The 25894-nt window shown below is 42.1% G+C and overlaps 1 protein-coding gene across 2 annotated transcripts; it reads right to left on the minus strand.

Moving 5' to 3' along the window:
* Positions 1 to 194: 194 nt before the first annotated feature.
* Positions 195 to 25876, minus strand: ZBTB49 (zinc finger and BTB domain containing 49). Of its 2 annotated transcripts, XM_012739688.2 has the most exons (8): positions 25743 to 25876; positions 19736 to 19906; positions 16590 to 17692; positions 13928 to 13974; positions 6940 to 7013; positions 4686 to 4768; positions 4433 to 4594; positions 195 to 1366 (listed from the first exon to the last, which is right to left on the minus strand). In XM_012739688.2, the coding sequence occupies exons 2-8, from the start codon at positions 19885 to 19887 to the stop codon at positions 690 to 692; spliced, it is 2298 nt and encodes a 765-aa protein (XP_012595142.1). In that variant the 5' UTR covers positions 19888 to 19906; positions 25743 to 25876; the 3' UTR covers positions 195 to 689. The 2 variants fall into 2 exon arrangements, with proteins under 2 accessions (XP_012595142.1, XP_012595143.1); XM_012739689.3 differs by lacking the exon at positions 19736 to 19906.
* Positions 25877 to 25894: the final 18 nt, after the last annotated feature.

Genomic DNA, 25894 nt, shown 5'->3' on the forward strand with positions numbered 1-25894 from the left:
TCGAGAGGCTGAGTGGCTCTCCCGCGACCTGGCCTGTACGCAGCAGCCAGGACCCGGCCTGCTCGGGCTGCTCTCGAGCGCACGCACCAGGAGCGCAGAACAACTGCACACTTACCCTCGCGGGACCCGTCCTCATTGGTATCTATTTTTATGCCTCTATCATCTTCAGGTTAATAAAAATGCTGGAGGAAACACACAATATTATATACAAAAGTAAGTTTCATTTATTCAAATTAAATTATAGTATGAGTTTCATATACAAATAAAATCTGTGTAAATATTTAAAAATATAAAATGCTACAAATATTAATCTTGTAAAAATGCAAAAATATTTGTATTACTATACATATATAATTCCTTTAATATGACCAAAATATACAGTAGTTGACACAAAGTATCAGACTCTCGTGCTAGCTAAAGTGAATGAGACAGTCTTTCTAAGCCTTTGGCTTCTGCGCTGCAAGCCCCCACCCTGGCACCTGCTCGGTGGTGAGCAGCAGGCCTTTCGTCCCAAACCTGAGCTCCAGGTGCTTCAAATTATCAGCCACCTTCAGAAGGGAAATTATCTAAATATTCTCTGGCTAGTGAGAAGGGACCAGTCATAGGGAAAATGGTTCTCTCTTGAAGCCGGAGACCAGTCCGCCAAACTGAGAAAAAGACTGTAACGCTGACAGACGCTGGCGTAGACATCACTGGTCCAACTCATTTTCATTCTGCAGCGTCTTCATTGCTAGCCCCCAGAGAGTCATGCTGGAGAAAAACTGTCCCTCTGAGTTCCTGTAAGCTGTGGAAGACGCACGACTGCCCAGGGGGTCGCTGCAGTGGTTGTCCAAGGCAGCCAGAGATGAGCGAACCATGGACATGCCATCAGCCTGCAGCGGCCCGTTGCCGGCTGAGGTGTCCACGTGTGAGTAAGCGAACGCCTGGTGCTGTGTCTGCTGCATCTGGGGCTTGGCCAGTTTAACAGGACCCAAGCCGAGTTTCTCCTGGTCACTAACTGCATGAGGTTCAATCATGGACTGTAACTTACAATAGGAGCTGGAAGAGTGGCTATCAAATTCTGTTATGGAATTTTCCACTGGGTTGATGGGGACTTTAACTGACACTGGCATCAACGTCACGGACGTGTCTTGGGAAAAAGAGTCTGAGCTCTGAGATCTCTCGAGATTGGAGGTCTCCATGGCTTGGCTGAACTCATCCAGCTCGTCTGGGCTGGCGCCGGTGGCTTTGCAGTGCATCTTCTTGTGCCGCCGCAGCACGGCGGAGCGGGTGAAGCACTTGTCACAGACCTCACACGTGTATGGCTTTTCCCCAGTGTGGGTGCGGACGTGCCTGCGGAGGTCACCTGATCCCCCAAAACATTTTCCTGGAAAAAGAAAAAAGGATGTTTTAAGCAGTGGCCATTCTGAGGGATTTCCTCTTCTCCCTCCTAAGATACTGAGATGCTCTGATTTAAGGAGAGCTAGTAGTCTGACGGCACCTGCTCACTCTGGAAGACTTTCCATTCCTGTGGGGTGCGCTTCCCCAGCTGAGGGCGGCCTTCAGGTGTTGATGTCTCAGTGCGAGTCTTCTAGACTCTCACCATGTCTCCCCGCTCAGGGCACCACTCTGGGTAAGCCAGGCTGTCTGTTCCTGCCAGGTCGGCGTCGGGAAGCCACAGCTCTCATCAGTTTCATAAATCTAACACAGCCAATCTATGCTTTAGAAACGTCTTTTCCAAAGGTATTTATGCATTCAGCTTTTAACAAAATTGTATGCATACACCTCTGGCTTCTATTTCCTTTTTTCTGTGAATATGATAAAGGTAAGTGACCTAGCTCCACAATTAGAACAGGAAAGAGAAGAAGCGACAGCTTGAAACATAACCTTATAGATCATAGCATATATACAAAGGCCCACCCGAGAATAACTACATGACTTACGTGGATTGTACCTAGAACTTCTCAGTTATGTATATGTCCCTACCTTTGAATTCTCAGCTATCTAGCTCCAGTCAAGCAATAGATGGGCTATTTTTCTAAAAGCCTTTGAACAATCAAATTAGACATGAGTATGCAAGCATTAAACTTTGGGCCCTTTTTCCATATTAAAAAACACAGCAACAGCACACCACAGTAACCTTGGCCTCTGCATTTTCATGTCTACATTTTGCCCACAATGTCAGGCTTGGTAATCTTCACTTAACACTATTGTGACAGCATTTTTACAATTTGCTTTGTTGTCTTTATAATGCACCCTTTACTTAAATATGCTGTATCTTGGGGATTTGAACTTCATAACTGTTATTTTATATTGCTACACATTCCAGCTGCTTCCAACTATTTGCTATTGTATATGATGTATAACATAGCTCAACTAACATCTTCAGGCATGAAGTTTTTGTCTTTCTTTGCATTGCTTCTTTAGGATAAATTCTCAATGGCAGAATTACTGCAAGGCAGGACAACCATTTTTAGGGTCCTTAATACATATAAATTTTAGTCACAGTAGCAATCCCATGAGGAGAGAGGAGTATGGGAGGTGTCTCTTATCCCTTAAGTCGAGGGAGGAGCTTGGCTTGACTTGCAAGGAGGACAGAGTGCAGGGCCCCTGCCTCCTACAGGGTGGATCCAGCGGGACACAGGAGGGCCATGCTCCCCGCATGGGACAAGGGCACCCTGGACTGACCCAAATCAACCGGGAGAGAAAGTCTCGATGGAGTAAACTGCCACAAAACCCAGGGCTGGAGGGAAGAAAAGAGCCGGCAGGAAATGTATGGCTGGATCTTGGAAAGCGCAGTGAGATGCTGAGGGAAGAGAAGGGAAGGCTGTCTTGAGAATCACGAAATGCCGGAGAGAGCGAGCAGCTCTAAACACTGAGAAGCTCAGAATGCGTAGCCATCTTAAAATTGAGCCTGTCTACATACTCACGAAAATGAAAACACTTATCCATGTCAGCACTGCATGTGAATGCTCACAGCAGCTACAAAGGACCCATGTTGCACGAGCGCATTCACATGAAATGTCCAGAACAGGCAAGTCCAGACACAGAAAGTAGATTAGTGGTTGCCAGGGGCTGGCAGGTGGGATGGGGAGGGACTGCTAATGGGTGTGAGGTCTCTTTTTGTGGGTGATAAAAATGTTCTAAAATTAGATAGTGGTGAGAGTTACTCAGCTTTGTGAATATACCAAAAATCAGTGAACTGTTTACTTTAAATTGGTAAATTTTATGGTATGGGAATATTGTCTCAAAGCTGTTAAAGAAATTGAGCTTGTCACATAAAAACGCTCCTGCTCTATTTCCCGTCGGTGCCTCCGAAGCTGGTGCTGTCAGGGCGAGAAGCCACGGTCGGTGAGGTGGGGAGGGGAGAAGGCCCTGCGTGCTCCCTTTGCCATGGGAGTGTGGGTGGCAGCAAGACTGGGGCGGGGGTGGGGAGAAAACCTGACTTTAAATCAAGTTCACAGTTGTAATTCCTTGGAACTGACACTAAATTAGTGCTTGGAGACTATGTTTGTGATTTAAAGTGATGAAATTTTACTTCCTAACAGTAATCAGAACAATTATGGTGGAGCTGCCTAAATTTGTCTCCAGGAGATTTGTACACAATTTAAAAGGAGAGGCAAAAACAAAGTTGCCTTCTGGTCACATCCAGAAGTCCTGCCTGGTTGGAGATACCAACGACGGAATGAGCCACTCTGATCCGTGCCCTGCTCCGGCTTTTCACAGCTGCACTCGGAGCGTTTCCCATCTGTCCTGAACAGATCCCCACAGAAACCCCCTCTGCTCACGCCTGTGCTCACAGTCCAGTGCGCAGCACCGTGCACTTGCCACGGGCATGCCCGCCGCCCTCCTCGGCGGCCACGTGTGCGCGGATCCTGGCTCCGTCACTGCTACCATGGGTAACGGGTTACCTAACCCTGAGTGTCCATCTCCCTGTCTGTCTGTTCGGGCACGTGCCCTGAAGCCAAGGGCTGCCAGCTTGCTGCTCACCTTCCTTGATGCTCTCAATGAAGCGTCTGTGCCCGTGGAAGTGACCTTTGCTCTACAGACACGTGATCCCAAGAGACCCACCCGCTTGACCCCAATAAATGCTCCTAAAGCTCTGGTGGGCAGACTGTCCTGCAGCCCCACACTGCAATCTTTCATGTGGAGGCTGCTACCCATCCTGCTCGCCTGCCATCTGCCAACTGCCCACCCCTTTCCATCTGGACCATGAGCACCTGGTGCCTGGGGCTGTGTCAGAGTCGTCTTGTCTCTGGAGCATCTGGAGGGAGGCAGTGAATGCCTGACACACGGATGCAAGATTAGTTGAGAGGTAGTAAAGAAATAGCATTACTCTCATTTACCTAGGACAAAACGAGTGACTTATCCCAGACACTAAATCAGCCAATGAAGGAGTGGGGGCAATGCCCTCCCCACACCATGGGTGACCAGGTGACAGCCAGAAACTTACCACAGGCAGAACAGCTGTAAGGCCGCTCACCCGTGTGCCGGATTCTGTGTTTTACTAACTTCCTTTGCATATTAAAAGACTTTCCACATTCATCACAGGTGAAGACTTTATCAGCCGTGTGTGTCTTTTTGTGCTCCTTCAAATTACTGAAGTTACTAAACCCTAGAGAGACCAGAACAGGCGTTAGGCTGAAATACAGAGAACATTTTAATCAGAAATCTCCAAGAAAAAAAGAGGAAAACACTCACTATACCTCGACCACAGATGTCACACAAGTGTGGTTTTTCTCCTGAGTGAATGATAATGTGACGCTGGACATCGCCAGAGGCTGCAAACCTGGAATGTAATTTGAAAATTCAGTTAGGAGCCTTTGTGCATCACTGTGGGTCTTTATAACTGCGAGTCGCTGAGGGAGGAGACGGTCTAGTCCCAACATCGCTTCAGAGTGAAAGAAGCGGTCTGATTTCACTTGGAACGTGCATTAAAAACTCTTTCCCTTCTCCCTTTTTTAAGAAAAGTAAAAAATGATGCAAGTGTCTTGTTTTCAAAACATATTTTCTACCTGATTTCATTAAACTCTCTTCCTCAGTTTTATGCAGCACAAGACCAGACACTGTATGGGTTAGCATTACCTTAGGGGCTGTAAAGAGAGACAAGCGTGTCTCATCAGCTCAGAGGCAAGTGAGGCCCTTTGCCCTTGCAGTTCCGCCAGGGTGACTTAGGGCCTGTGGGGAGACTCCAGCTTGGTGGTGCCAGCCCAAGGAGGACCCTGGAGAGCCCAGAGTGGGTTCTGTCCTGGGCTGAGGGCAAGTGTAGCCCTCACTCTTTTCACTACAAGGTAAAGTGCAAATAGCAGCTCAGAGTTTCAAGGGCTGAGATGTATGGCCATAAAGGTTTTTAGACAATCCTCACACTCCTCTGACCTGAGTATCCCCAGAGAACAGGTTCTTCTCCTCCCTACTTGAGTCAAAACAGAAACTCATACATGTACGTCATACACTGAGAAACCAAGGGAACCAAGTGAAAAAAGGGAACTAGCATTCACTTAGCAGCTGCTGTATGCCAGGTGACAGGACAGATACTTAACAAACACCACCACTTAATTGTTCCACACCACCACCAGGCAGGCATTTTCACCCCCATTTTCCAGATGAGAAACCAAGTTCAGAGTTGGTCACTAACTTGACTTAGATAGCATTTCCAACCCAGGCCCTCAGATGTGGAGATCTATGTTCTTTCCTTTCCACCAAACTTGACAGTATGTTATGTTCTCAGGAAAGTGTGTAACACAGACCTGATTTTAAATACATGACTTATTTTTAAATGGAATTCAGAAGGCTCAGATTTGAAACATTGTGCGAAATAAGACATCCAGGGACCAACAGTGAAGCGACGCCATCTGAGGCAGCAAGAGGTCTATGCTACCAGGCATCTAAAACAGCAGTTGATGACACCTGGGCCCTCGACTCGGCTTTCAGTGTTCATGGGGCTATAGCAGAAAGGGAGACATGTTACGCTCTTTAGCTTTGACTTATTTATTTTTCGTTTTCTATCACCAGCAGAGAGAATTGTTCTCCTGAAACTGAATCTAGAGTCGCTTCTTCCTCTACTGTTCCTACAGCAGGTGCTGCAGACTATAGTAGAGGACTGTGCTTCTAATTGTCCCATGCCCATCTCCTCCTCTGAGACTCTTCAGTATGAACCTGCCAGAGGCAGAGACTGTATTGTTTATGTTCCCCTCACAGCACTTGGCATATAGCAGGTGTCTAATACATGGTGAATGAATGAATGATTACATGACTGAATATAAACACTATGTAACCAGGGTGCACACAGCTTCATGACTGGTGTAGTCTTTGTTGATGCCTGTTATTCCAGCACAATATCAGGTAACGGAGTTCCAGACAGCCAAGAGACACCCCTAGTGGTGGGAAGGAGTGTTGACATGCCAGCCTACTGCCCAGGACAGGAGCTCCTCGTTTACAGCACGCTGCAGAGAAGACTCAAAGGGCCACATATTTCTTTCCATCTAGAGAATCAGATTTTTATCTCCCAGTCTAACTCCTGCCCCCCATCAAGGCTTAGCTCCACCCTCCTGCAGTTGAAATCGTGGCACCTTCCACCACTTTCTCTGGTGAAGTCTAGTCACTCAGGCTGCAAGTCCCATTTCCCCTACCAGGCAGTCACTTCCTTGGGGGCATTAATCTAGTTTCGGAGACATTTTTGAAATGAATGAAATTTAGAATAATTTTGTTTCATGTAAAACCTCATTTCCTTCCTAAGACCCCTGTCCTAGATTTTCTTTCTCCTAATTAACTTTTCTTTTTATTATTCTCTTGTGTGTCACACGAAAAGCCAGAGGGTTTGAGTTTACCTGTGTTCCACAGTGGCAGAGTGAGCCCATGTGTGGCTCACACACAAGCCACAGCTGCAGGGAACACTGACTGCCACAGACACTCAGACTACGAGTGGGCCCTGACATACAGAAGGACAAGCTCAGCACTGACCTTTTCCCACAGATTTCGCAGATGTATGGTTTTTCACCAGAATGCCGACGTAAGTGAGTCTGCAAGTTACCTGCCTGCAAAAAGAGAAAAGAAAAAACACACCAATAACGAAAGGGTTTTTTTAAGTTATATAAATTCAAAAGGAAAACTGACAAATTTAGCCAGGTTCCAATCCAACCTCCAAATGAAGACTAGATACACACAACTGAAAAGCAGCCACATGTAAGGAGATCAAATAAAGGCAAATTCTAACTCTGCCCAGCGAGTTGCTGAACAGGACCCTGCTGTGTCCCGGCTCAAGTGTGCACTCTGTGCTGCTCCCCTCTTAGATGGGACCCCTCGGAAGCTGCTTTGGTGGTCTCTAGCCTGTATTTTAAACAGACCGTTACGTATTTTATTTGGACCATCTATATACAACATCTGGAAAAAAAAAAAGCACTTGTACATGATTATTTCAGTATCGTTTCTTTCCAAAAAAACAAGCTTTTGTTCATAAAGAAGGGAAGACACTTCCAAAACTATTTCCTTTGGCAGTGCAGTTGGCTCTGCCCGACAGGCCTGTCATTTCACCTCTGTGCAAATGCAACCAGGAGACTCGCAGAAGCCATTGGGTGCAGGGCCTTTGTGTTCCTGATTTCTGAAACTAGCAGGGCTTTGTAAAGAATAACACTGAAACAGAGATCATGAAATAGAGTTCCAGGTACTAATCAACAGGCAACCAATATTAAATTAACTAAAGTACAGTAGAATTAAAACTGCAAATGCCTCAGATGTTAAAAAAGCTACCTGTGAATGTTTTAAATTATGATTTGGAAATAAAATCTTCTATTGCAGTAATTTAATAGTCTCAACCTGTCATTTCCTACATTTAATTTTTTATAGTGTTTTGTTGCAAAAAAAAGGAAAACAACACAAATTAAACTAATATACTCAGAGGTAATAATGTGTAGGCATATGCACAAGGTAAGCCAAAACCGAGAATGAACACTATTCAACTAACATAACAAATTTGGTTTTTAAATATGCAAACTATATTTTAAATAAAATGTAAAGATAGTTCATGGTTATAGGTTTGAAGGTGAGTTTGATGTCTACTTGAAACTCACAAGTATAAAAAATGTTGCCTGTGGATTCTGTAACACAAAAGATTCATCATGTCTGTCAGACTCTGGGAAACAGAACTAGACATTACATTTAAGAATATGATAAATATGGCTTAGAAAAACTCCAGTTTATTTTCAATAACCAAAGAAGAAGAATTTGGTGAAACTTTGGAAAATGTCCAGATTTTAATAGAATGACTATTAATAACAATAAAACAACAAACTCAATAATACATATTTTTTCAAATTCCAATTAGGCCTTTACATGCATTATTAAATTACCATTGGTAGTTGGTATTACCTTTTCTTGATGAAAAATTGAGATTCAGATAAATAAAGTAGTTCCTCAGTTACAAGGTTGGGTCAGAAACTAATACTGGTTTCTGTGAGTTTACTTGTGGGGAAAACCTGAGGATGTGCAACTTTCTATGAATAAACTAGCATGTTCTGAATATTCAATATGACAGGGTAACTTTACCACTCAGGAAACAGCTTGCTGGAGAGTTAAGATAACGCACCACTGTTTTAAATCAGTCACTCCCAAATTCCAGAAAAGCTGATCAGTCATATAATAATCTGAATAGCACTATCTGTTCAACTGTTAAATTAGATCTCTATTGTTTTAAGTTATTTTATAAACTATTTATTACAACTGAAATGCATTCTGAGTCAGTTCTTAGCAATGCTGCATTTTTTGTGATCATGGTATCTCCCCTGCCAGATAAGTATATGAATGCTGCATTTTTCTTTTAAAAATGGCATAACAATTACTTGTTTTCAAAGCAAATATAATCAAATGGTCTTTCACTTAACATTATAATGAGTGGTAGTAAAAGACTTTAAAATGTTTCTTTACCTATTTCATACTGGAAATATATAATGAAAATAATTTTTCCCCCAGATAAAGGACTGCATACTAGTCTGATAAATAGTATAAAAGTAGATTAAATAAAACTAATGGAATGATTCAGATAAAAATCCAATAATACATTTAGATAATTTATATCAGATTAACAGCAAACTTGGGCCCAGATTATTAGATCTTTGGTCAGTGTTTTTATTTTTGGTAAACTTTTGATACACTCTAGTACTAATTATATCCTAAGCACACAGACCACTTCTTAGAAATCATCTAAATATATATATATATAGTTGCATCCGTAAGAACTTTAGCAAGTGATAATTATGATACAATAGCTACTACTTGTTAAAAGCTTACTATATGAATGAAGCTCTTTGCTAAGTGGTTGCAAAGAGTATTTAACTTTATCATCACAATGTCTTATACAACAGTTTTATTTACATTTTACAGAGAAGTCAACAGAGGCTCTGGGATTGGGAGGTAACTGGCCTCAGGTCATAAAACTGGGATTGAACACACTTATTCAGGTTTGTCTGGTGACTCCAAAGTTTGTATTGTTAAACCTACACTGAAGATATTAGCAATAAAGAAATTTATCTTCTTTCCAAGTTAATACCATTTTAAATTAAAATGGCGTTATTAGAATTTTTAACAGAAAAACTCTGCTGCAGAGAAGAATTAACATCTGAGTTGAATTACTTTAATAATAAACTTCTGATACTAACTTGAACATCATATTTAAACATGAACAAAACCAGCACCTACCCCTATCATGAGCACTCTTAATGGCAGCTGAGTGTTTATACATAAAAAAGTAAGGGGCCGGGCGCTGTGGCTCACGCCTGTAATCCTAGCTCTTGGGAGGCCGAGGCGGGCGGATTGCTCAAGGTCAGGAGTTCAAAACCAGCCTGAGCAAGAGCGAGACCCCGTCTCTACTATAAATAGAAAGAAATTAATTGGCCAACTGATATATATATAAAAAATTAGCCGGGCATGGTGGCGCATGCCTGTAGTCCCAGCTACTCGGGAGGCTGAGGCAGAAGGATCACTCAAGCCCAGGAGTTTGAGGTTGCTGTGAGCTAGGCTGACGCCACGGCACTCACTCTAGCCTGGACAACAAAGTGAGACTCTGTCGCAAAAAAAAAAAAAAAAAAAAAAAAAAGTAAGGGAATCCTAAAACTTTAGAGATAAAAGGGATTTCAGATCTTAAGTCATCTAGCTCAGGAATGTCAAGACTTTAGAATTTTGCAAGGTAGTAAAATTAAAAAAAAAAATCTAAGGATAAACATAGAGATATGACCTAACCAATGATCATTATATTGATAAAATAAAATTTAACACCAAACGTGTGAAAAATATCACCTCAGAGATGAAAATTTAATAGCTTAGGGAAAGCTCATTAAAGTGTCCTTATTTTTGCCTTTTCACCACACATCGGTGACACTGTCACCTCTGGCGTAAAGTCCACACCAGCAACCTGGGAATGCCGCTTTGGTGACGCCTCCTACGTGAGGCACTGGCATCCCCAGGCGTGGGCAGACACCCTGCCACGGCGCTGCTGGGAGAACTCTGCCTCTCAAAGCCCATCTCTGTACCAGCTGCCCAGTGTTTCTATTTCTGCCTCCTTGAAGGGACAAAACAGCTCTGCTCCTTTCCCCAAAGACAGCTAACTATGCCGTGTTTTCTCAGGTGACAGGCACTCCAGACCCGTCGCTATCTTGGTTTCTCTGGGGATGTGCTCCACACAGTCCACGTCCCATGCCACCCAGGACACACAGCCCCCTGAGTGAGACTCAGTCACACTCTAAAGTACGGCATGACCCTTACTTGCGAGATCTGGACATACACAGTGTCTAGAGTTATGTTAATACATGCAGAGTCTGTTGTCACAATCAAAGACAATGCTAATGCTAGCTTTTTATGCTGATGTGCATACTGCTTGCTGACTCATTATGAATGCTGATACTAAATTATCAGTAAGTAGGATGAGAGAATAATTCTTACTCGTAAAGGTTTTCACGTGGGAGCATTCTAGGCCATTGTAACTGCAAACATTTATTCCAGTTCATCACAAGAAAAGAATGTTTGGCTTAAGGTGAAGGACAGGCTAGCAGGCATCATTACTAAGCACCCTTATGCAAACTGACTGCTCTCTGGCCCTGCAATGCCAGAGACTCCAGGCTTACCCAGTGCCTGCACTCACCTAAGCAATCATCTCTCAAGCATTTCATGTCCTTACGCCATGCCAAACACACCTTTCAGGTAGAAATGACCACTGTGTCTGCTTTAACCACATTGTTCCCATACATATTGTCACAGCAATTCTGACGTTTTCAATGTACTTGATCATTTACACATCTTTTTCTTCTTCTAAATAATAAACTATTCAAGGCCATATTCATTTTTGTCCCCCTTCTCAGCACATGCCAGAGCTCATGGACACTGTAGGGTTGTCATAAACACTTACTGAAGTTTTTAAAACAGTTCCTTGTTTACCAAAATTTAATAACTTCACTGTGAAAATATAGCAGCAATATAAACTCTGTGGTCATAAAAACCTAACAATAATATAGATACCAACATACAAAAAAAAAAAAGGAATTCTGTATCAAACAAAGCTACCCTTGGTAGGATCTAAGAGGGTAAGCGCAAGTCAAGGTCTAAAGCAGTGGTTCTCAACCTTGGCCACACAGCAAAATCACTGTATTTTAAAAAACAGCCATACTTGAGCCCCATGGCAAACCACGGAATCAGATTCTCTGTGGGCGGGCACCAGGCATCAGTGCTAGGAGAGGAGAATGGAGGTAGACTGCAGGATGCTTGAATGTCTGCTTTTACTTTACTTGGTTAGCAGTGGAGAGTCACAAAAGGGTTCTGAGCATGAAAATGACAGATCTTAAATTGTTAACAGATTTAAATGTACAAAGGGTTCCTATGTCTATTTTCTCATTTAATCTTCCAAATAAACCCATGAAGCAGTATTATCCCTATTTCAGGAATTAGAAAAATGGATCAGCCAGGCACAGGGGCTCATGCATGTATTCCTAGCACTTTGGGAGGCTGAGGTGGGAGGATTGCTTGAGGCTAGGAGTTTGAGACCAGCCTGAGCAAGAAAGAGACCCGTATCTACAACAAATAGAAAAATTAGCAGGGTGTGGTGGTGAGCGCCTATAGTCCTAGCTACTTGGGAGGCTGAGGCAGGAGGATCACTTAAACCTAGAAATTAGAGGTTGCAGTGAGCTATGATTGTGTCACTGCACTCCAGCCTGTCTCAAAAAAACAAAAACAAACAAAATCCCCAAAACCCCCCAACAAAAACGACCAAAAAATAAAAAATAAAAAAAAAGAAGAAAAGAATTAGAAAAATTAGGCCCAGAGAAGCTGTGATTGCTAATTATCAATGGTCATTAATCCAGGTCTTACACTTTTCCCACTATACCAAAGCAGCTAAGATGAAATGGGGGTAAAGGGGTGAGAGGGAAGGGAGGGGCCCCAGGAAGACTGACATACAAGGGTCGTGAGGAAGGAAGAGACAGGAGAAAGGTCATGGCAGCAGGGAATGATGATATCTCCTGGGTCCTTACTATGTGCCAGGCACTGTTTTAAGTGCTTTCTTTTATTAACCCACTTATTCCTCACATACTCTACTGGGGCAAGTCATCTTACTTATTCTTGTTTTACAGATAAGGAAACGGAAGGGCCAAGAGCTTAGGCCAAGGTCACAGAGTAGTAAGCCCTGAGAGGCAGGGTTCAACGCCAGAATGACTGGCTCCAGAGGCCAAGTTCTGAACCCCGGGGCCACACTGGAAGGAGGAAGCAGGCCCACGTGAGAATGCTGGCTGGAGGGCTAGGCAGTGGGCTCAGCTCACCAAATACTGAGCCTTTCCTGGCCACCAGGCATTCTCCTGGGCAGGAAGTGTGACATCACCCTGGCCCAGAGAAACCAATCGTCCTTCCATACCGATACTGTGACGACCATGACCAATAAGAAGGTCAGGACTTGGTGAATCCTGGCAGGCAGGAGTCAGAGTGGGAGAGTGAAGAGTAATTAAGGTGACAGCTGTGAGTGTATGGGAAAATGGAACTGACACCCGCCACAGATGAAGGGAGACTGAAGAGCTGGCTCTGGGGGAACGTGTGAAATGCTGGCGCCCGCTGCGCTTGCTGTTTCCAAACTCTGCAGGGCCTCCCTCCCAGCTTCTGATGTCACCTTCCCAGCCAGACAGCACTTGCACACACTGCTACTAAGGCGTCTAATGAGCCACATGTAAGATGGTTGTGCCCCTGACTGTGCTCTGCAGAACTGTGCCCTCATGCCCTGGGAGCAGCTTCCTTCTTATCTACCTCTGGAAGCCCAGGGCCCTGCACACGGCAATGAACAGTTACCTCCTGTTTCAGAGAAAAGTAGGTTCCCACGAGCCATTTGATTACATGCAACATTTTCTGTGAAACGTTAAGTTTCTAGGTTTCTTTGTGTTTAGCCCCTAGCACAGTGCCGGCCCATGGGAGGATATGATAGACGTTTGCTGACAAGAGAATTAATATGTGTCCAAAAGATCTTAAGGGAGGTCAGCTAAAAGGTAGCAGTAAAACCAGGGAGTAAAATTTGTTCGGCCTTTTTTCCAATGTCTAAAATCTACAGTCTCAACAAGAATAAGGCTACTGGTCTTGGCCCAGCCCAGCATCACCTGTGCCTCCAGGTAAACCACGCCCAGAATGCTTTACTGTGAACTGCATTCACAAACGCGGAAGAAGACGCATTCTAGGACTGGACCCATCCTTGGCGAGGAAATGCAAAAGGTATTATAAGGACTCACACACATAAAAAAATGCTATTTTTCCCCAATGAACTAGAAATTTGTTTTCTTGAAAGTGATTTTCTCCAGATTTAGTCTGAAGTCTTCAAGTTACAGATATTATCAGAAGCTTCTCTCACAAGTACAAAAGTATGTCTGATTTGCAATAAAAATAAACACTGGATTTCAGGTTTCCAATTATTAACAATAAATAAGAGTATTCCCACCTGAGAGAAATGTTTCCCACAAATGTTACATTCAAAAGGTTTCTCACCTAAAACAAAACAAAACAACAATTTGAAAAATCATTACTAATATTTGCACAATTTTTTGTTTAAGAAATCTAAACGATCTCCTGTGTCCTACCTTTCAAAACAGCACTGCATTCTTTATCCTAGCAGTATGAAAATGGAGAGTCTCTACTTCCTTATAGTTCCCCTAGTTACCCCTCACCCTTAGATGCTATGCAGAGAAGATAAAAGCGAAATCTTTATTTTCCTCTAAAAAATTAAATTGTTCTCAAATATAAACCTATGTTAAAATCAAATATATTTATTTGCATCTAAAGCAGACCTAGGTTTTGGACAGTCCTTTCCTTCAGTTGAAAACCAAATGTGAGTTTTCTTGTTGAACAGCATAAACTTTGTTCTCCTGTTCTTCAGCCTGACTCTACCACTTATTTCTAACCGAGAGTGGGCCATGCATTCATATCACACAAGGTGTGAACACGTGAGAGTGTTACACAGAGTAGGACCTCCTGAAACACACGTGACAGGGAAGAGCTCCTGTCTACTACCTTCCTGTGTGAGTTTAAACAAGCATCCAGGAGACAATGAGACTTCATCATGGGAGATGTGAGCCTCTGCTGATTTCTTAGTCACCTCTGATTTCAGAAACTAATTGCATTTGGGCATAGAATAGATTGTAGATTTTTTTTACATAAAATAGATTTACTACAAAGAAACAACAGCTGTTCTGAATGTAGTCTATAGAAGATTATTTTTAAAAATACACTTCAAGTATAACCTATATAACCCTAATAGACTTTGAACACTAAGAACCTCCCATATTCCCCATCAAATTAAATGGTTTCAGTAAGATCCTCTTTAAAAAATGATAATGTTTTCCCTTCCCACTGGGGCTTGCTACCTTGAAGAAACCAGCTTGCTTGCTTTCTGGGCTCATGCTAGGATATTTTTATCCTGAAAATGTCTAATGGCTTCCTTGACCCTGAATAAGTATAATCATATTACTTCTATATTTTGGGACTGCATTTATGTCTGAAATTATTGAGATAATAGATAATGATAAGTTAAAACCTCCATAAGAGAGATAAGAGTTTGAAAAGAGAGAGAGGTCACCAGTACTAAGATGACCAAGGTCAATGACCCTACTCTAGTGGGTCTCAGACGTTTTGGTCTCAGGACCCCTTCACATTCTTAAAATTGAGGCTCTAAAGAGCTTTTGTTTATGTGGGCTATACCTACTGACAGATGCCAAATCAGAAATGAAAAATGATTTTAAAACACATGAATATACTTCACAGGCTACCAGGGTGATGACATCATTACACATCATGTAGCCTCTGGCAGACTCACTGAATACTGATGAGAGTAGGAAAGGCAAGTAGCATCTTATACTATCTTGAAAAGTTTTGGCCTCATAGACTGCTGCAAGGCTTTCCCAGACCACACTTTGAGAACTATTGCCCTTCTTAGTAAAGCATGATACCCCAGTAAGCATCTCTGCCACATGACTGTATCTGTCATTCAAAGATGTTCTCTCAGAATAAACAATTTAATTTTTGTTTCCTTTAAACCTAAACAGGTAAGTTTCTTGAATAAAAAATTACAATATTCATTAGGCTATAGGAAATTCAGGGAAACAGAATGATTTAAATTAAGTTTTTTAAGGGCAAAACTGAGTTTGTGATACTGCCTTTATATGGAGTAATTTGAACTACAGTACTAACAGCACCCTATATTCAAATGCACAATTTATAAAAGACTTTCACAAATATTAATGAAGTCTCCCAACAATACAATGAAGTAGTAAAGACCTAAGTAAACTGGGAATCTAGAGTAATAACAGAAGGTCACATCAATAAACACAATTACACAACCACCTTAAAAGCAACTATTGTGGAAGCATCCTGCTGTATATTGCTTCTCATGCCTATAATTGTCATTAATTTGTAATGTGTTATTAAAGACATCACGTTTAATTATAGGAAGAAGAGTAATACATACATATTTTATGACATAATACGTATGTATTGTATAATACCTTAAAAAAACTTTTGGGAAAGAGGTGGAGGGATGAATTAAGATATAATAATAAAACTTTGAAAGTTCAATATTTAAATGGAAGAATTTTCATTTGAAACATCAAATGGTCAAAGCTGATTCTTATTAAAAAGTTTACCTCCTGCCTCATAAATCATACTTTTACAAATCAGATATTCAAATTACTTCTGAGAGAACTTTTAGAATTATTTAGTCCGAATTAACTAAATTTAGTCTGAATTAACCTACATTACACTTTTAAAAAAGAAGCTTAATCTAATTCTAAAAAGACAAATAAATATAGCTTATCTGTTTTAGAATTTGAAATTCTCATCAAAATAACTTACTATACCTCTTTAGAGATGGACAGTTTATCATACAAAAAAGTATGCCATCTTTTTAAAGTGGTTCTTTAAAACCATCTATAGAACTTTAAGTTAGATGCATCATCAAAAAGATAAAGTATCTAACATTCCTTGATTTTTGTTTAAAAACAGCAATGACTCCATCAAACAATAACAAAACTTCTTACAAAAACAAGGCCAGCCAGTGGTGTTTGAACAACTATATTTCCCTTTTGCCTGCAGGTACTGAATCAGTGTACCTGTATGAGACCGTTTGTGAAGCTCCAAATTGCTTGGGTGTTTAAAAGGTTTCCCACACAATTCACATGCATATTGTCTCTGTGACTGAAGTGTCTGGGACTGGTCTTCCAGTGCTGCAGGGTCCTCTGGTCTCTCCATTTCACTAATGCAATTAAAATCCTCGCAGCTTACGAGTTCTTCGCTTTCCTTTTCGGCAGTACATTGGCTGCTAGCTTTCTCTGTGGTATTTTCACCAGCAGATGCCGTCCTCTTTGTTAAGCCATCATCCAACTTGGGTTCTGATGTTTGTTCTGCTGATTTCTGTGACTTTAGGAAATTGAGTTTCTTCGGGTGAATAGCCTTTTTGAGCCTCATCTGTTTGGTAGGTTGTGGATACGTGGTGTCTGATTCAGGGTCTGGGGCAGAGTCACTCAAAGGCTGGGACAGGAAGTTGGAAGGCAAGTGCTCCGAAGACTCTAGGATGCACTGGGAATGGCTGGCAGCACAGGGCTGGCTTTCTACTGCACTGAGGTCTGTGGAGGAACTCAAAGTCAAAGGCTGCTCGACAACTCGCTCGTAACTGGGACAAGAAGTGTCCTTATAGTACTGCTTACTGTAAAAGTTTCTGAGTTTGTAATAGTAATTTGGCTGTTTGAAAGGCAGTTCTGCACAGCTGCCATCTAAAGTGTCAGGGGCTTGTTTTGCTATTTCACTTGTGGAATGATGAAGATTAACTGATGGTGGAACATGAGAATTTGATTCATCTAAAACTTTATTATGCTGTACATCTGCAGAACACTCTTGCAGTAAATGAGAAGGGTAGTTTTCATTGACAACACAAGTAGCATCAGGGGTGAGAGTGCTTTGTAGGGAGAATGTACTATTACAAGGCATGCCAGGAGGCTGTTCTACAGTAGCCGATTTTAAAAACGTGTGGCACAGATCGAGGACATTTTGGACCTGCAAACACTGTGCTGTGTCCAGCATCACTTGTACATTGTCCTGGTTGAGATCTAAACGAGACGTGTACATAAAGTCCAGGATCTGCCCTATGCCACTGACATTCTTAATGTCCAAGTGAAAAACATCATTCTTCTGGCTTGAAGAATTCTGAAAGAGGCTCCTGATAAGAGAAAGGATATCTGTTTACAGTGTTAACAATTCATACATTCTCCTAACTTTTTCTTATAAATAACATTCATATATTAATATTAAAAAATACTATCCTTCTATGAATGCCAAGACTTTTAACATAAGTATGTTTTAATCCTTTAAAACAGTTTGGTGACATCTGAGGGATGGTCATGATGGAGACTCAGACTTGTGGGGGAAGGGGGGGAAATGGGCATTTATTGAAACCTTAAAATCTGTACCCCCATAATATGCCGAAATAAAAAACAAACAAACAAACAAACAAAAAAACAGTTTGGTGAGCTGTCCAATTAAGCAATTCAGATGAATTAAATCAGTGTGTTGAGTATTCGACCTTCAAAATAGGTCTCAAGGTAAATTTTTAAAATATACTCATTAAATTTACAAATTAAAAAAGTCACATGTAGTAATGTAGCTGATAAAGTCAAATCAAAAAGATATGAAGATAATTCCCAATATGATTGATCTACTTAACATGTATAAGATTACTTTAAATACTTTTTCAAATTATCCTTATGTATTACATACTAACAGAGTATAGACACTAAAGGATACACATTTTTCAATATTTCATATTTAGTTTGACAAATGATATATTTTGGGCCGTAAGCCGTATACACAAATATTTTCATATCTAATGCCTTAAAAACTTCTAAAAATAAACATAATGATAATAAATCAACTCTCAGTATACATCCACTTTATAACCCAATGGTCCATAAACCAACAGTGAGAAAAACCCTAAGAGCTAATAAAGAAAACAAGGCACCATAAAGTTCAGGCACTTTATGCTGGGTACAAGTCAAAAATGAATTAATATGGTATATAAAATAATAAAGTGAGTTAGGCAAATTGTCTCACAAGCTTGTTGAAGACATTTTGTCAAATACAGTCACCTGTTTCTCCCAAACAGCCTTCAATTCTGTTCTTATTTAAGCTTAACAGCCAATGTGTCACAATAAGGAAACCTAATTGTACTGGAAGACAGAAGAAACAGGCAGTCACAATGCCCAGAGTTTGGGACCACTTTGCATAGGGACAAAGCTTGCTCCCGAACGCAATGAGCTGACTCATTGTAGTATGTAATACATTACATACAATAACTGAGACTTAATTTGATGATTCAGGACTATCAAGGAAAGAGTAAATCATGTTCCATATATTGTTTACCAGAGTGGTAAGATAGTATGCATCTTGGAAACAAAAAGTACTTAAAAAAAAAGACTGTGGTATTTAAAGAGAGATAAAAGAGATAAATCTGTTAACCAGAGAATTAACTTACACAGAATACCTAAATCTAATAATGTTAAATAAGTTGAAATACAACTGCTTGGTATTATCCAGTATTTATAAATAAATCTTTCATATAAGCCAAAATTATAAGGTTTCTTAGAATATTCAAATGGAAACAAAAACTAAAACTACTTTAACTAAAAGAAAAAAAAAACACAACATATAGAATGCTCTCCTCTGTCTGATTCTTTATCACAGAAAAATTCTTGCCAGAAACATAATCCTTAAGATATTTTACTACAAACACACATCACTGCACTTGGCTAATTTTTTTTTTTTTTTTGTAGAGATAGTGTCTAGCTATGATGCTCAGGCTGGTCTTGAACTTCCAGCCTTAAGCAATCCTCCTACCTTGGCCTCCCAAAGTGCTAGGATTACAGGCATGAGCCACTGTACCCGGCCACAATCATTTTATCTTAAAAGGATGAGAAATATATATAGAAGACTGACATTAACTAATTACAATTATTAAAATAAAAGACAAAGTGCCAAAATACTTTCAATCATCCCAAATTCATTTTAGTTAAGAGCCTCTTTTCCTTTCAGGCTACTCTCAACACAAAAGCAAAAATAAAAAATTTTTAAAAGTTCACAAAATCCAATGTGCTATAAATGATAAAGATAGTGAAGTCCAAGGAAAAAACAAAACGTGGTCAAAATACTTTCATACCAGATGATCTTTTCCCCCTACAGTTAGAAGAATGAAGTCTAAAATACATACCTAAAATACTGGCTGAAAGCTGCTAGAACATTTTTATGTGCTTTAAAGCAGACTCCTTTCACCACCAACATACAGTCACAAAGTAGGCCCTGAATACGCTGCTCGTGCAGTTGCTGAAGGAGGTGGCAGCTGTGGGTGGCAACGGGGTCCATGCTAAACCAGTCAAGAGGCCTACAGCAAAGAATGCAGATAGAACATATTCTTAATGACATCGAAAACCTACTGATTAATCTGTACTTCACTGTCGTAATTCTCCATAGGAGTTGGTTTCTCTCATGCACCCACACACAGCCCTCTGTTTCTGAAGTATCTAGACAAGTGCTATTTAACAGAACTGTCTGCCATGATGGAAATGTTCTCTATCTGCACAGCTCAAAACATTAGCCATTAGCCACAAGGTATGGTCTCCAAGCACTTGATATGTGGCTGAGGCACTGAAATTTTAATTTAATTCATATGTAAACAGCTACCATATTTGACAGTGCAAACCTACAATATGACTCATTAGCTACGACTTTGGGCAAATGTCCTACTTTCTTCCTCCTATCTCACAGGTTATTGCGGTAACCCACCTAAATGTTTGGAATGGTAGCTGGCATATGCAAGTGTCCTGTAAATGTTATCTATGAGGATCACCTGGGGAGCCTGTTAAAAATGCAGATTCCCCAGAGTTCTGTTCTGTCAGTTTAGGGTGGGGCCTGGGTATCTGCATCAAAAGCATCCGGGTGATTCTAGAGCAGGTGGACTGTAGACCTCTGCCTTGCGCTTTGCCCCCAAAGCCTTTGGTTCTATTAATACTTCCTGTCCTAGGAATACTTTACTCACACTGACCATCCCACCTTCCAGCTCAAGGCTCAGCTGAGCTGTCCCCTACTTTCCTGCCATTCTTAAACAAGTTCTCTTCTCCCCACTGCTCCCTCCCAAATGTGACTTTGGGGTCGCTCCTGTGGATCTCGCAGTACCCCAAACATATTTCTGTACGATAACTTATCACAGTGTTATGTTACTGGTGTCTCCAACTGTGCTGTACCGTATTACTCATCTTTACCTGGCACACAGTAGATACTCAACCATTAAAATTCATGCTAGCTAACCTCCGTGGGCCATTAATCCTGGTTAGTAATATTTTAATCGATGTCTTTTGGCTCCTTCCCTCTCCATTCCCCACAGGGCTACACTCAATTCCTCCCGTTCTCTTTGTTCGCACCACATCCGTCTCCCTCACCCATAAAAATGACTGTGACTTTGACTTCACTAAGAAGGTTCGGCCCAAATACAACTCGATATAACCTGAGTGCCTTTCACTTCTCAGCTCCTCATTCCCTCAGCTTCCCAGGATGAAGAGGGCCTCCTCCTTTCCATAGCAAACGTCCCTGCCTCCCCTAGGGCCCTGTAGCATCGGTGAAGCTTTCATTGCTTCACTCAGTCCTCTGCTGGCTCACTGGTTCCTATAAACATCCCACAAACAAAGCAAAATAGGATAACAACATATGTTTACTCATCACAGGCCTCTCTTTCACACTTTTCAAAATAGCAATATACACGGCCCACTTACTCACAACTCCATTTCACCTTGCAACCTTATTGCCTTTTCTATGCTGAAACCGACTTTCCCACAATGCCTTTGCTCAATCTTCAACCATCCTGCCTAGCTTTCCTGCAATGCACAGTAGGATAGTCTGCCGACCCCCATCCTGAAATTCCTCCTACTTCGCAAGTTTTCTGGTTCTTACCCTGCATCCCCGACCTGTTCCACCCCTATGCTGTACCTCCTCCCCCTCTGCCCTGCGAACGTCTATGTTCCTTAAGATGCAGCACCTTAGTTTTCTCTTCTTCTGCTTGACATCACTTTTATTCTTGGCTTTTACCTGTTCTAAACAGACAACTCCTACTATTAATAAATTTGAAGCTTTAGCTTCAGCCACCAGTTTCAAATCTCCACCTCTGCTAAACATCTTTAATGGCATGCTTCCTGAACTTAGAATCTCTGAACCTCATTCCCCATCAACTCACCCCTCAAACCTATATCTTGTTCCAATTCCCCCATCTTTATGGAAAGTTTAGTTTCTGATATGTAGAGTCTGGGGTATTGGCATGACTCCTGGTTTGAGATTGGGGTGGGATTCAGAGAAAACTGGGACTAGGAATGATGTCACCTACAAAGAGCAACACCGAAGCACTAGGATGGGTAATATTGCCCCCAAAAAGAATACAAAAAGAGGCATTATGATAGGTGGTAGGCATTGTTCCCAGTGCCGAATCCTCAAGGCTACTGCACAGCCAAATGAGTAAGTAACCAGTTAACCCCCCCTGCCCCACTGGTTGCCTGAAAAAGCTTCTAGGGTTTTTATTATTATTGGCTATCATTTACTGACTACAGATCTGTGCTAAGCATATTATACCCATTAATTCAAACAATTCTACAAGAACCCAATTATCACCATTTATAAGAGAAGAAATAGAGAAATGGGGAGTTTAAATAATTTGACCAAGACCATAAAACTGTTACATGCCAAAGGCAGGATTTGAATCCTGGGTCCTAAACCCTGGAGTCCACGCTCTTATGCTATGCTATCTCCCATGGAGAAAAAAGTTATAAAAAAAACCACAAAACCCATTTCCACAGACTTAAATGTTAAAATGCAGCAAATATTCTAAATCTAAATTAGACATTTTCTAGCTCTATAAAAATGATAAAGGAAAAAATTCTTTGGAATGATCCCCAGAGTTATGATGATATACAGTTATGAGCTGTTTCACAATTTGCTTTTACTATAAAAATTATACCTATTCCAAATTATTTTGTACAGTTCTCTAAATTAATTCATGATGCCAACCCTGTACCCCCCTCCATAAGGTTATAAAAAGTTTTGGAAAAAGAATTTGTATCTTATATTTCTTATGTGTCCTATAAATAACAACTATAAATAATAATGTATTCTGTACCTGATAATAGTAATAATGACAAATATGTATGTATCCTATATGCCAGGTCTTACTTAATCTCTTCATATTTATTAACTCATTTAATCCCCATAATAAATGTAAAATAGATAATACTATTATCCACATTTTAGAGATGAGAACAATGAGGAACCTGGTGGATTAAAGATGGCCCCAAATTCTTTGACATTCTTCCCATGGGGTGGTGGGGTCTAGGTCTCCTCCCCTTGAATCTTAGGCTCTGCCTTAATCAGCAGAACACGAAAGGCAGGCTATAAAGCCATGCTCATTGCTAGGCCCAGGCCTTAAGAGTTGACAGCTTCCACATCCCATCTTTTGGAACACCAGCTCTGGGAGGCTTGAGCCAACCGTAAGATGCCCAACTGGAGAGAGTACCCATGGAGAGGCTGAAGGACAAAGATGGGCCCAGCCCTCTAGCCACTCCTTCCCAGGGAAGCCATCCTGAACTCTCCAGGGTGGCCCCACCTCTAGCTGAATGCCATTGAGTGATCCCAGTGGACACCATGTGGAAGCAAAGAATTGCCCAGTTGATACTTACCTGAATTCCTGACCCACAAAATTGTGAGATAAAATAAAATAGTTTTTAAGCCACTCAGTTTAGGGGTGATTTGTCACATAACAATAGATAACCTGACCATGTACAGAGAGGCTAATTACACAGCTAATAAGTATGATAATAGGTAAGCAATAAGGGGCAGGGATTCAAACCTAGGGAATCTGACTCCATAGCTCACACTCACAACCACTACTCTGAATTATATGCAACAGATCAAAGGCCTCCCCGTGATCAGATAAGTTGCCTTTCCAGTCTGCCTAAGCCTGATTGTCCAGGTAACTCCACAGACAGGTACTGCCTAACTCAGGAAACAAATACCAAGGAAAAGCTTAGACCAGTATGAATGAAGAGGTGCTTCTAAAGGGAACAAGAGCCAGGATGGAATTTTAACCTGTAGAGAAGGCACCTTGAGCAAAAAACTTTGTTTGGTGAGGGATTGTCCCAACTGATCAAATACCACTGGATAGAATTTGTGGTACTTTAGTGGGTTCATTAATAGATTACTACTCCAAGGGTCTACAGTTCATATACCTCAATACCAAGCTTGCCTTAAAAGATCCTAGGGAGTCTTTGCCCACCATACTTTTCAAATGGCTTATTCCCAGCCCTTCACCCCCAATGACAAAAGCACTTCAAGCAAACAAATCTGGAGTCTTGTGTTAGCTTTATACTGACTCTATCATGCTAGGAAGGCCAATTCAGTTAAACAGATATTGTGTGCTTAATATGTGCAATATATTGCTGCGAGGATGGAATGCTGATAAAATGAACACCACATGTTCCCTGCCCTCCAAAGGCTCTGTGTCTCAGTTTGCCATCATTCACTTAACTTTAATGCCAGGCACTGAGAACACAGTGAACAACTCAGATATGGCCAAACATGCCTTCATGAAGCATCAGTCTAGTGAGAAAAAACATGTACAGCACTGTACCAGAGTTATTCAATAGAGGAAGTAGAAATTAATTTGGAGAGGAGGTAAGGGGAAAACTTCCTGGAACAAGAGACAACTGTGCTAAAACCTGAAAGATAAGTTTGCCAGACACAGAATGAAGACAGGGCTCACCCACTCTTCATTTCAGGGGGAGTTTGAGTTTTGAGGGGGAGCAAATGAAAAAAAACAAAACAAAACAAAAAACAACATAGGAGGGTATAAACTAGGCTGAGGTACATATACTTGCCTTGCACAAACAAACTAAACAGAACACCTTGAGCACCCTGGTTTTCAAACTCTTGACCATTCTCTCACTTCTCTTGGAAAATATTTCCCTGCTTGTCCAGTCTAGCAAATTCCTTCTGAATTGTATTATGGGCTTAATTGTATTCCCCCAGTACCTCAGATTGTGACTGTATTTAGAAATCAGGCCTTTAAAGAGGTAGTCAAAATGAGGCCATTAGGGTGGGCCCCAATCCAACCTGACTGATGAGGAAGTTTGGAAACAAAGAGAGACACTGGGGATGGGAGAGCACAGGGGAAAGACCATGTGAGGACACACCAAGAAGGTGGCCAGTGGCAATCTGCGAGCCAAGCAGAGAGGCCTCAGAAGACACCAAACCTGAGGACACCTGGATCTCAGATTTCTAACCTCCGGAACTGTGAGAAAATAGATTTCTGTCGTTTAAACCACCCTGTATTTTGCTATGGCAGCCCTAGCAAAATGATATACCTTCTACTTCAGACCCAACAATGCTCACTTCCAGAGTGAAACCTTCCTTATCACCCACATACCCCCATCCTAGGGTTATTGTTACAACACTCTCTATATCCCATTCCACTTTTGTGTACTCATTTAGGCAACAAACACTTAGTGTCCACCACCTGTATGCCAAACCTTGTCTTAATGGCTGAGAACAGCTAACGTTTACTGAGCACTTATTAAGAGGCAGACATTGTGCTGAGCGCTTTACGTGCACGAATTCATGAAATCCTACAAGGTCGTGGCGAAGTAGGTCCTGCCATTATACCCGTTTTACAGGTGCGGGGCTAAGGCACAGAGAGGTCGTACCGTAATGGGACCTAACTAGGCTATGCGCTCTGTAGTCTTAAGCGCTACTCTCAACTACTGTGTGACAGAGGGAAACAGGAGCTAGGAGATGGGCATCCCAGGGCGGGAGAGGAGCAGGTGGGCTTCCCGTGGGCAAAGCCTGGAGATGACAGGAGGACAGGCGAGGACGCGGGTGGCCTTTCCAGGCCGAGGGAGCTGCACGGGGGAGAAGGCCCAGCTCCCAGGCCCAGGACCTGGCCTTTTGTGTCTCACTCAGCGTCCCCGCCGCTGTCGGGAGCAGAGGAGATGCTCGCTGACTCGCACAGGGGCCGCCAACTCTCCGTTTACCTCGCAGAACCCCTCCAAGATGCGGAGGTGGCGGCGGGTCCACGCCCCGCCGGGCCACCCTCGATCACCCCGCTTCCTCCCTTCCGGGGCGCTCCCACCCGCGAGGGGCCCGCACACCCTCGCGAGGCTCGCCTTCCGGCCCGCCAGCCACCGTACCTTCGGAGGCCGCTCTCCGCTCCACCGCCTCCTCTCCCTCTGCAGCAGCCGGCCTCAGAGCCGCACGCCGGGCTCCGCCGGCAGCGGAACCATCCCGACAACGCCCCCTCGCTTGTTGGGACCGCCCTCCGGCTTCCGGTGGCGTCACTTCC

Source organism: Microcebus murinus, chromosome 16, assembly GCF_040939455.1.
Source record: "Microcebus murinus isolate Inina chromosome 16, M.murinus_Inina_mat1.0, whole genome shotgun sequence".
Lineage (NCBI taxonomy): Eukaryota > Metazoa > Chordata > Mammalia > Primates > Cheirogaleidae > Microcebus > Microcebus murinus.